Below are 12469 nucleotides of genomic sequence, written 5' to 3'. Positions count from 1 at the left end.
TCAAGTACCATTATAATTGACATCACTGTTCTTTTTTTTTTAAATGTGTCTGGTAGGTACAATGCTTTACGTGATCACTATTGGAGATAGTAAGCATTAAATATAATATGTCCTGAATTACAAAATCGTATACATGTCAGATGTAACAGGGACACAACATATTGGACCCCAAAATTAATGGAATGACCCTGATGTAAGACGGCAACTCTCAAAGGGATGTAAATGATTCGAAAAGCCAATTTCGAAAGCCCACAAACCCACGGGAGTCATCGGTAAATATTGTACCTTCAAAGTATTCATGCAATTTTTTAGTCTCAAGGCGATATTTTTTGGAATAGTTTGTAAAGATACTCATCAGATACGCATCGAGTTCAGGCATGCGTACTTTTAATGTTTGTTTTCCCCTATTGATAAGAATACGCTAGGCCATAAATGAATTAGAGTGGAATAATTTAACTTCATCTATGATGTCTTAGTTCAGGGTGCTCCAGTTACCCCAGCGTCTTAGGTCATCTCCAGAGAATGCGAAATCTTGCGATCATTGTACCCAATTGCATTAACAATGCAACACTCACTCTAAAGCGATATTCATAATTTTGTGAATTCAAGATATCGCTCAGGCCGACTGTTATCGCTTTCATCTACTTCACCGTTTAACTGCGACTGACGAAGACACAATTTGATGAAATGGTGACTTGTACGCTATATCTTCGCTACCGCCGTATCGATTTTTATTGGGAAGGGAATAATTGTTTATATTCGGTGCGGTTTTTTGACAGCAATCTTAAAGTTATGTCTCTTCTGACCATTTTGAAAACACTACAGTAAATGTCCTAAAAAAGGAGTCCGTCGGACTGTTTTTCAAAAAACTACAAACCATGAATTCAATTTTGAAAATGTTTAATTGTGCAGTCACTCCTTATTCTTTGCCTTAATATTAGTTTCATTAAATTTCAGTCACGCATCGCTACACAGTTGTCAATTGATCTCAACAACAGTTTTGGACACTGTGACCAAGTTCCTTGCCTTTTAATAATGAATTTCAGCGCTGTGCTGTGTAAGCTGTGTAGAATCCAGCGTGTTGTGAAAAGGGCTGCAGTTGGGATTGAAATCATTTGCCTGGCTATCAGTCATCATGGCAAGACCTCAGTTTAATGCTCAAGGGCAAGCGATTCCATTCCCAAACCAGTTCAGCCTCCCCCCCCCCCCCACAAAATACAGGATTTGACACAGCTTATAACACAGCACTGAAGTTGATTAAAGCAAGGAACTTGGTCACAGTGTCCAAAAATGTTGCTGTGATCGATACTGACCATTATATGCAGTGATGTGTGAATAAAATTAAATGAAAGTCAGAGGGGCATAGGCCAAAGATATGGGATATCTGCACAATATTAAACACTTTCAAAATTGACTGCATGGTTTTGTAGAAATTTCAAAAACAGTCAGTCGGACAGTTATTTTCGGGGAAATACTGTAGTCTTTATCTCGTTTATTTTCAAGTTATGTAAGGCCAAATACTGTCGGCTTTTGGTGAAGGCTAAGTGCAGCAGGACAAATACGTCATTCAGTATTCCTGTAAGGAAGTAGTTCTTCCTAATTTGATGTGATGGGGGAACAGAAGAGAGCCGGTTTCCACTAATTCAGTCCATTATAAAACCGTGGAAAGTACTTCGTTTGATTTTACTTTGCAATTCAAATCGGAGATATTTTGACTTCGACATGCATGCAGCACTCCTTCAAGGCCACACCGGCGATGAGGCACCGACATTTTTACGGTAATCGATGGCCGGCTCTCGTACCCGGGTGTCATCGCAAATAGACGGGAGCAATCTCCGAGGGCCCTGGGATCGATCGGGGACGAGTTACCGGTGCGTAGATTGTACGTTTGTCTCGCTGTTCACGTTCTATGGGCATTTCTGAAAACCCCCGTACGTCCCCAGGGAGCAGCTTTAAAAGTAAGCGACTGGCCTGCCTGTGTGACGAGGAGGAGGGTGGTTGGGGAGAAATGTCCCGGCAGTGAGGTGTTCATTGGTAATCGTTCCTGAAAGACAGTCCACAGCCGGTGACAATACGACCAAGACTGTGGGATGATGCATGACTCAATCAATTATAAACGCCTACAGGTGTCGGGAGACAACAGGTTAATTTGACGATATTTCACAAAGCAATTGCCTGCTCGTCCCATATTCATATATTTCATGTCAGGAACTTCACGGATACATTTTTTTTTATTCGAGCTCGTCCGACAAGTGCGCCCAAGTAAAGTTCCGCACTCGTAAGTTAGATCTATTAATTAAAGACCACTAATGCAATATAATGCAAAAGTCACAGTCCGCTGTGGGTTGCTTAAAAATCCATGAAAAGACATCTTATACAGGTTGAGTCAAAAAAGCGGAACCCAAACCCCCAAAATTATATTCTATATTTTAAAAAATATGTAGCACCAAAAATAATAATGACTGGAAAGCCAGTTTCATAAGCTACTTTAGATGAAAAAAAAATACTGAACACTTATTTGTAATTCCGAAAGTTGTTCTCGCATGCATAACAAGAATAGAACAGAAACGCCCAGTTTTTAAAGGACAGTTATGTGAATGTTTAAATCTATATTAAACGTTCTTTCCGATTAATAGCATTTTGTTCAAATCGCGTTTTGTAGCCCAATTGGGCTCATTCCAGGACACAGTTCCCTTTAAACCTACATCAGTCACTGAAGCAGTGTAACAAGTTTGGGTGATCAACCACGCATAGGTTATTATTGGGCTAATAATCGGGGTCAGGTGAATTGGTGTTATATGGTTGAATGACTAAGCACATTAATTATTAACAGTCGATATCAAACTAAATGAAGCACATAAATGTCGTTACGGATAATGGCTCCTAAAATGCGCAACTTCGGTCTTGACATAGTACTGGCATTACTGTATTGAAATTCATTTCCTCTTCTAGTAGTTGACTTCGGGTTTTCTTTTCCCTCTGTGATATTCAATTATTATTGCTATAAGGGCCTAATTGATATATGGGCCTTATTGCTTTTAACGCAAGACATGTAGAAATATTTGTCCATGTAAAATTAAATGAAAGTAAGTAAAAAATATAAGGTTACTGGAGATGGATTTAACAAGCGTAAGGGAAGATGGATCGTGCTAAGTAAGGAATACTTGTCAAACACAAATGGTAACTTACAGAGTTAAGTTTAAACCCTTTTTAAGTTCTTCCTTTTTGGGATGGCACTTTGCCATTAAATTGCCCCTTAAACTTTGAGGATTGAACAGAATTGACAGGTATACGGAACTGTTCATCTTCCAGACAATGAGTCATTGTATCAAGTTCAACATGATGGAGTTCAATATACTTCCAGTCTGCTCCCCAAAATCGATCCCGGGGGATTGTTGGTTGAGCACACCAATGCCAGCCGATGCGAACCGCCTTGCCCTGGTCTGTTTCAACACCGATTTGACGATGGGGACAAATTCTCTGGACAGGACACTGGCGCCAGATTTACGGTCGAAATGAACAAGTGTCTTCTCTCCAATTCCTAAGTAAATTTCAAGCAGGAGGCCTAGCTGTGGCTGTGTGCGCAACACCACGTTCGGCCCGCTGCCTCCAACCAACGTTGGACGCGTCTACTTTTACACTTATTTGTAATTCCAAGTTTTAATTTGACGTTGTCAGTGGCACGCCTTACGTTACACATCCTTCAGGTTTTAAGGCTTTTTTCCGGTTTTCATGCGGGGTTTGCGGAGTTGCAAGCATAGGACTGTTTTTTCCCCGTTTGGAACTTTGCTCTGAAGTGTTTCCATTTGCGGGTTGCCCGACCTTTGGTTTACTCAGACTGAGAGAGAAAAAAAGAACAGATCGAAACAAGTTGCGACTGATGATCGACTTACTAATGGAGGCCTATCGACGCCTAAAAAGACGATGTTTTCCGGATATAGGAGCTGTGAAGTTTCGACCAAACTGACGAGAGAGTTACAGTTAACGATGTCTTAACCTGAAACCGAAGCAGTCACTTCATCTCAGCGTTTGTATTTAAGCCACGCACAGCCTTTTCAGAAGAATAAGATTTCACTTATACCGTGAATTACAAATTAGAAAAATACAGATGAAACTCGAAGTAGGCTCAATTAATAATGCCGTCACATGTCAGTTGCTTATTTAATTCAATGGGACATCAACAGAAAGAGACTTCGAACGGCAATGTCATCATACCAATTAAGCCGAGAAGTGACATCGCCAACGTTTGTAACTCGTGTAATTCAACATTACACAAGAAAACAAGGAATACGTGAGGAACAGGTGTTTATTACCTAATCCAATCAGCACACCAACCCGTCCTTGCTTAGAGAAACTGTTACCGTTCACAACAAATCAAGGGTCAGACAAGCAGTACTGGAAATAAGCAGTTACTGGCATAGAGAAGCATTTGCTTTTCATGCATTATGTGTTCGTTTTCAACAATGACATCACTCAAAATCCAAAGAAGAATGTTCAAAACCTAACTATTGAAGTTTCAGCTCAGCGGAGATGACACCTTTCGAGAGAACGGTGAAAAACAATGCACAACCTTTTGATTACAAAACTGATCACGAAACACGATTTCGTCAATATCGCTCTTTATCATTTTGTAAGAAATAAAAAACAAGTCAAATGACTGGTCGTTGGAAATCATCTACATTTCTTGATTTGTTTTTAAATGACAGCAAGCCAGACGGAATAATTTCAGGTGGTGTACAGTACCAGTACGATCTTTAATCCGTTTGCTTTTTATGCAATTTGTTTGTTTCTAATTATCATACCAACTCAAAATCCAAAGAAGAAATTTCACAACCTAACCTGTTCAAGTTCACCGTCGTAAAATATTGAAAAAAAATATCAACCACAAGTAGGCCTATGCATTTATGTAGCCAGTGGGCGTATGTGGTCAATAAATTATACCCAATATAATAATACCTGATTTTCCCCCTGAGTTCATAGTGGTGCTTTCTGCCGTCAAACACAGCGCATTGCCCCCGAAATAATGCCGTTGCAAGTTGGGTAACGGATCTTGTGTTGATTTTTTTAATCTTGATATGAGGATTTCATTTTGCCCTTGAAGCTTATCTGAACCGTTTGTCGATATCATAGTCCCTATCACTATGCGTATGTTGTTGGGCAAGACACAATGCTGCAACTGCCTCTCTCTTCGCGAACCGTTCCATACTAATCAAGGTTGATCGTAGCCTTTCGTCCAGGCTATCGTGGCTTAGAACGGCGAAGTTGCGAAGACCCGAAGCGACTGGAGCAAAGATTAAGTCAGCAAGCACGAGTGGCAAAGCCACGAGGCCTTTCGCAACTTGATTTTGTTGAATTATTCATAGTTTTTATGCAAATAAGAAGAGTGCTGAAGGTTAACCAATCACAACGCGGATTTTGCCTAGTCGCTTCCATTTTTAAAAGAAGGGTGAGTAAGGAAAACGTAAGAGCAAATAACTGTAAGCTCAGATGAAAAATCTTTGAATGCGGGCAAGTTAAGCCACGATGGCCTTGGTGAAAGGCTAGGTTGATCGCGGCAAAAGACGCTGAGCGTACGGACCGGATAAGTTTCAGGAAGTACATACTTTAATACCTGTCATTCTGAATAATCATGTTCAGCTATGATGTTATTACGCGTAACGTTACCATAATGTAATGTAATGACTCGAGCCAATGACTCGAGTCAGAGTTGTAATGACTCGAGTCAATGACTCGACTTGGGTCGACTCGAGTCACAGTTTCTGATGACTCGACTCGACTCGTGTCCCAATGACTCGACTCGACTCGACTCGAGTCACTGCGAGCAAATGACTGAACTCGACTCCCTCATCAGAAGACTCGACTCCAGTGACTCGACTCGACTCGTCTCGAGTCACAAAATTCAGTGGTTCGTTACAACTCAGGATTTGACCCGGAATCCGGGTTGTATTTAGCCTGACACTTTTTAGCTCAAAATTGACACATTTCTTGGTCAAAATGACACTGTTGCCAAAGTTTGTCGGGTCAATATGATCCAGAAAATGAGCCAGAAAAGTGTCGTTAAGACCCGCTAAGGTGCCATTTTGACCCAGAAAAGTTTCAGACCCCGGATTACGGGGACTTTTTAGAGTGTAAAACCATTTCTCTGGGTATTCTTTTTCAAGTAAGAAAAATGTGAGATTGTGAACTCACCTTGTGCAAATCATCCAAAAACTTGTGGATCGCATTCACCATGACGTCTGCTTGGTCATCAAGGCGACCGAAGAAGGCAGCTGACACCAAGTCCTCCTCTACCGTGCTGCGGCGCCGCCTCCTCCTCCAGCCGGGCATCTGGAACCCTACGTTTTCCTTTTTGGACCTGGCCGGGATCCCGTAGCGTATCATCTCCTCCTCGCGCGCCCCTTCCCCGGCCTTGACCTCCTCAAACTCGCTCAGGGTGCTCAAGAACTCGTGCATGTTGTCCACGACCGCCACGGCGTCCCGGTACAGTAGCTTGGATCCCGAGCCCCGCGAGGGCGCGTTTGTGTTCGTGGTGGCAGATCTGGGATCCACGGCCGGCGCCGCCAGAGACAGAGAGCACGTCAGGGCCAGGACGAGTAGCGCGTGCGACACTGTCCTCGGGGTTGCCATTATTTAGGAAAGGGGGCAAACGAAAGAAACAAAGGGGAGGGGTAAATGGTCGGGTCACAGGGGTGCTTGTGTTTCGCTACACAACTGTTATTGTGGTTCTTGTGGCGGGGGCTCAGACACGAAGAAACAAGGACAGCTGGTCGGGTGAAGCCTGCAATCTCTGGCCTGGACGGAGACGTCGACTCTCCTCAGGTTGATCCGTGTGAGTGTGGGTAGCAGGGGCGACACTGATATTATCCTGTTACAGAAACAAGGACAAGGCGACGAGAGAGAGAAAAGAAAATCAATTTATTAGATTCGGTCGGAGGGGAATCATCTGCGTCAAATGAAGTCACCGAGGCGGACATCTGTTGTTTACCGTACGTAGGCCTACGTCTAATAGATTTGGTACAAAATCACTTGTGTATCCTGCGTGGGCTGGATCTAGAATACATTTTCAGTAAGAAAAAAACCAAGATCCCGTATTTTTTCACGTGGATAAGAATCGTTGGCCAATAATTATGGTAGTTGATCGGCGATTCCAAAGTTACTAGAGATTCTTATCAATGAACTGCCAAGAGAAAGTCGGCGGCGTCGGAACGTTTCTGAAAGTTGGGGAACACAAATTCTTCTTACCCCATTCTTTCGGAAATTTCTTGTCTGGAAAAGCTTCGAATAAGAAAAAAAAAGACTGTATAGAAATCAGTAGACACTTGCGAAATATATTTTTGGTATAAGCGAAGCATGTTTGTTTGTATGAATGTGCATTGTACGTCCTTTTCATTTGGATAACTACATTTTGTGTCGTAAGTATCTGACTTTTTTCGATAAAAAAGTGAAGTTTACAAAAGTGGAGGAAGTCCCCTGATATTGAGGAACAACTGGAAAAGCTTTCACCCAATACCAACATTTGTTAGTAATGTTACACTCTCGTAATAAATCGTGTTTATAACATGCCACATGGACAGTTTTACATTTTAAAATAAAAAAAAAATCTGATGGAATTTTGCGTCGGGATGATGTAAATCAAATTAGGTTTTTGCCCTTCACCGACGTAGAAACACACTGAGTATACAGTGTTCATACGTCGGTGAAGGGCAAAAACCTAATTTAAAATAAAATCTGGTTACTGCGAATGTTTGTCCAGAAACGTCACTCAAGCAACTAAAATAATTATGCTACGCACTCTTCAACTAAATTAATCTAACGAGAAAAATATGACGCGGGTGTCAAACAAATTCCATCACGTCAAACCTGTGTCTTCCCACGAAACACCTGCCCTCCGACGCAGTTCGTCGTGACAATGAACAAGATAATATATTGAGTGGATATAGATCTTCTAATTTGGAAATATTTTTAGTCAATGATGATAGAGTGGCATTGTAGGCAATTGTATAATTTACATGATTGAAAACAAAAAACAGGGATTATATTATTTTTTACTGCTGGATTACTTTGCGCAATATTGAATGATATTTTGTAAACACTGTTTTCCCTCTTTGTGAACGCGAACGCAATAATAATAATAATAATAATAAAAATAATCGGCATTTAAGAACGCTCTGATTAGTAAACTAAATCACAGCGCTTACAGTAATATTATTACCCCTGATCATTGGGCCAATTAAACATTCCAAATACCGTCTCAGCTCACTGAGGAGTATAGAGCTCGAGGTGGAATCAAGTTTACAAGTGGAATATTCAACGCTTACAAAATACGTCCGAATCACCACCGGCAATTGGGAACGAATAGGCTTTTTGTTTTAATAAAAAAGATACCCGAACGAATCGTTATTTAAAAGCTAAATCGGTTTTCAAAGAATCATGTATCAACTATTTAAAATGCAGGCATAATGGCATCAAGAGTTAATCTGTGGTCACGATTTCACAGCGACAGAAACTGCGCAGTGAATTATGTTCACTGGCGTATACAGTCTAAAGGGATAAGTTATTAACCCAATCTGTTTCAAATAGAACGGACTGAAACGCTTAAGCGTTTTGTCGGCTTGATCACTCGTGCGGTCCAATCCGTCTTCTAGTGCGTTTTGTTATGTGCCTTTGGCGTTAAATGCAGTTTCTAAGGATTCCAAACGGCGTAGCGCATGAACTATGTTTGCACGCGCCCAATAAGCTGCTATTCCCCCAAAAGTTTTTCAGATGCAGACAAAATTTGCGACCGAAAACTCTTTTTTTTCTCAAAGTTATTGATTAAAGTGTTTGAAGGCACCAAATTTATTGTTGACTCAAATATAGGGTGTCGCCAGAAAATGATAGCAAATATCCTTTTATTTCTCAAAAACTACTTAACATGAGTATCTCATCTTGATGGAGCAATGCATATTAATTATACTCTTGTGTATAATCAGTGAAAATGCCATGAAAATCTGTTCATGCAAACCAGAGATATAACAGATTGTAAAAGGCTATGGGTTTTTCACCAATTCCTATGGGATTTACACAGTTAGTGATATCAAGGCATCAGATTGTTATGGGCATTTTCACTCTGATGTAAATTAAGTTAACTGTGTAAATCCAAACCCATTGAAATGGGTGAAAAACCCATGACCTTTTATAATGTGTTAGATATCTGGTTTGCATGAACGGATTTCCATGGCATTTTTACTGATAATTCACAAGGGTATAATTTATATGCTCCATCAAGATGAAATACTCATGTTAAGTAGTTTTAAGGAAATAACGGATATGTGTGTGGGGGCGGGGGGCGTGGGGGCGTGGGGGCGGGGGGCGTGGGGGCGTGGGGGCGGGGGGCGTGGGGGCGTGGGGGCGTGGGGGCGGGGGGCGTGGGGGCGCGGGGGCTGTGGTCCAATGGTTACGGTGTTCGACTTGTGTGCCGTGGTACATGGGTTCGAATCCTGACCGCGGGAACATGGTGCTTTTGCTCTTGAGCAAGGCACTTTACCATTATTGCTTCGTCCTTCGGATGGGACGTGAAGCCGTAAGTCCCGTGTGTTGTGTAATGCACGTTGAAGAACCCAGTAACACTTATCGCTAAGAGAAGGGGTTTGCCCCGGTGTTTCTGGCAGTGGCTGCAATATGCGCCGCAGTACCTTGTATACCCTTTAAAAAGGTGCTACATAATGGGTCTCATATTTCCCATAGACTTCATTTATCTGTCTTTAACAATATACATAATTACCAGCGCCTTGTGGTACCTAATTGTTGGTAGCTACGTGCGCTATATAAGACTCCGGTATTATTATTAGTATCTGCTTGCACCAGGCACGGTTCTACGGGGGGGGGGGGGGGGGGGGGCTAGGGGGGCTGTAGCCCCCCCCCCCCCAAAAAAAAAATTGCACAACTTTTTGTCGGACAACCTGTACGTCGGTACGGAATATTGTTGCTAATTAATTAAGGGAATTGCTGATAGACAATAGGCAAGAAGCACAAGTTTCTCCGTTAACATTACAGGGCTGTGTCAAGTTTTCCCCTACCTTTTTCCCGACGAATTCGCGTTCTGTCATATATAATCACTAATACCAATCCAGGATTTTTAAAAAGAATTGATTCATTTTTGTCAATCAGGACTTTAGTTTAACCCGGTACGGGACATTTCCACGCATGGCCTGCCATCAATGTTCGGCTCATGAATTAACGTGGGGGATCCGGAGCCTGCGAGACCGCTGAGTTACATAGCAAGGACCTTTGTAGCCTCGAGAGCACCTGAATCAACGCCGAGTCGATCGAACTCGCGACGCGCTACACCGCCTGGATCAATGTCGACATTACGCCTTCGTAATTGGCTTCTCCGCTTTACAACATTCGCTGTCCTCTGCAAATCTATGTCAATCTTTAACTTCCCAAATTATTTCATTTTTCTTTTCAAGCCCAGAACATCGGCGTTCACAACTCCTCGAGAAGAGAATCCTTTGAAAATGTTAGAATATATTTGTTTAAGGCGAGTATTCTTTAAAATATTAACAGTGTCTAATTTCTTTTTGTTGCCTCTACGAGAAGCCTGTTCGGGAACACATCCTGTAGATGTAGTTTTGGTGATACGTATTTACAGAAAATGTAAGTTCATATGTTTCCCGTAATTTATAATTGCTGCTGCACGAAACTTCAAGGTGCATCCGACATTTCTGGATACATTAATTGCGCGTCCTGAATTAAAGAGCGCACTGTGTCTATTTCAAGAAAACGCCCTTTAAAAGTGCCGTTTTGATTGAATTATCGTCATTAAACTTGAAGGTTTGCAAACACGACAATTGATAGCGGCAGTTTAAATTATCCTTAATTCAGTAAGAGATAGTCCCGCTTCCGCTGTACATTTTGTATGCATAAACCTGCAGGCAATGCTATTCTGAGAAGTTTGCTGTTGTATACTGTGTCAAAAAAGAGTCCGTCTGACTGATTTTTTTTTTTTAAATAACTACAAAAACCAAGAGGTCAATTTTGAAAATATTTGGTTGTGTAGATACTCCTAAGCCTTGGCCTCAACCCCTATGAGTTTCATTACATGTCAGTCACGCATCACTGCACAATTGTCAATTGATCACAACAACATATTTGGGCGCTGTGACCAAGTTCCATGCCTAAATACATTTCAGTACATTTCAGTACTGTCGGCTGTGTAAAATCCTGCATGTTGTGAGAAAATAGGCTGATGTGGTCTGGGATTGGAATCATTGCCCTTGAGCGTTAAACTGAGGTCTTGCCATGATGACTGATAGCCAGGCAAATGATTCCAATCCCAACTGCAGCCATCTTCACAACATGAAGGATTTTGCACAGCTTACTCAACACAATACCGAAATTGAATACGGCAAGGAACTTGGTCACAGTGTCCAAAAATGTTGTTGTGATCAGTTGACAATTGTGTAGTGATTTGTGACTAAAATTAAATCAAATTCATAGGGGTTGAGGGCAAGGTTAAGGAGTATCTGCACAACCAAACATTTTCCAAATTGACGTCGTGGTTTTGTAGTTATTTCAAAAATAGTCAGAAGGACACTTTTGGGGGGACATCCCTAACGTGGCGCGCTTCGACGTTTTTCCCGACTTTCCTCGTGCAGTGTTGCCAAACCTCTTTGTTGACAAACTTCAAATTCGTTCATTTAAATACTGGTACTTTTATCTTAATAATGCTTGCTGTCGAATCTTTGTGAAAATGTTTATGAAATTTAGTCCGCAATTACAAAAAAAAACAACGGTGGCGTCCTTTGGCACAAAATCGGCTGAGTGTTAACATTTAAGTTAACATTTTAGTTAACATTTTAAGAATTTCTTTAAAGTTGAAAAATTCTGATCAACCATTATTATCTCTATAGGCCTATACCACGAGTTTGTAAGCAAATAATTTTGTAATTTTTAGGCGCATTTTCAAAGGGTGCACCGAGCACTTCAGAATAAAATCGCCAAAATAAATTGCTCATCTAACTTTGTAACTGGTAGATAAACTCACGAGTTATGAACGGGAATGTTTAGAGCTTGATGACATTTCACTTACTGTGAAATCTCAGGTAAAACTTTCGCTCTGGCAAGGCGCTAGAGGCGAAAAATGAAAGTGACATCAACACAAGTAATATGATCGTTATCCACAGAGCGAGGAAACAGCCAAGCGTAATATTTTACCATATCACTTTAAGATTTCTAAGCACCCTGCAACAGACCAACGTGGGGATTATCAGAAGTGATATTGGGTATAAACGTGTGTAACTCGCAATCGGCTTTTCCGATCGAGGGTCTATCAGATTTGAATCCACGGGGGGTTGGAGAGGCTGTGTCCAGGGCGACTTAAGCCGAATCATACCCCGAGGCGAAACGCCCAGAACGTTCACCGAGCATATCTCGCGACGAAATGATCGACTTGCCGTATATACGATTACACTTTATCCCAAAATTG

General features: G+C 41.5%; 1 protein-coding gene across 2 annotated transcripts in view; it reads right to left on the bottom strand.

Moving 5' to 3' along the window:
• The window catches only part of LOC119723929, a 38571-nt gene that overhangs the window by 14905 nt on the left and 11197 nt on the right, over window positions 1–12469 (bottom strand). For both annotated transcript variants that reach the window (XM_038194839.1, XM_038194838.1), the window contains exon 2: window positions 6190–6865. In XM_038194839.1, the coding sequence (XP_038050767.1) occupies window positions 6190–6627 (438 nt within the window). In that variant the 5' untranslated portion in view covers window positions 6628–6865. The remainder of the gene's footprint in view (window positions 1–6189; window positions 6866–12469) is intronic.

Source organism: Patiria miniata, unplaced genomic scaffold, assembly GCF_015706575.1.
Source record: "Patiria miniata isolate m_02_andy unplaced genomic scaffold, ASM1570657v1 HiC_scaffold_17, whole genome shotgun sequence".
Lineage (NCBI taxonomy): Eukaryota > Metazoa > Echinodermata > Asteroidea > Valvatida > Asterinidae > Patiria > Patiria miniata.
The sequence above is the reverse complement of the archived record's forward strand: the minus strand, read 5'-3'. Positions and strand labels throughout refer to the sequence as shown.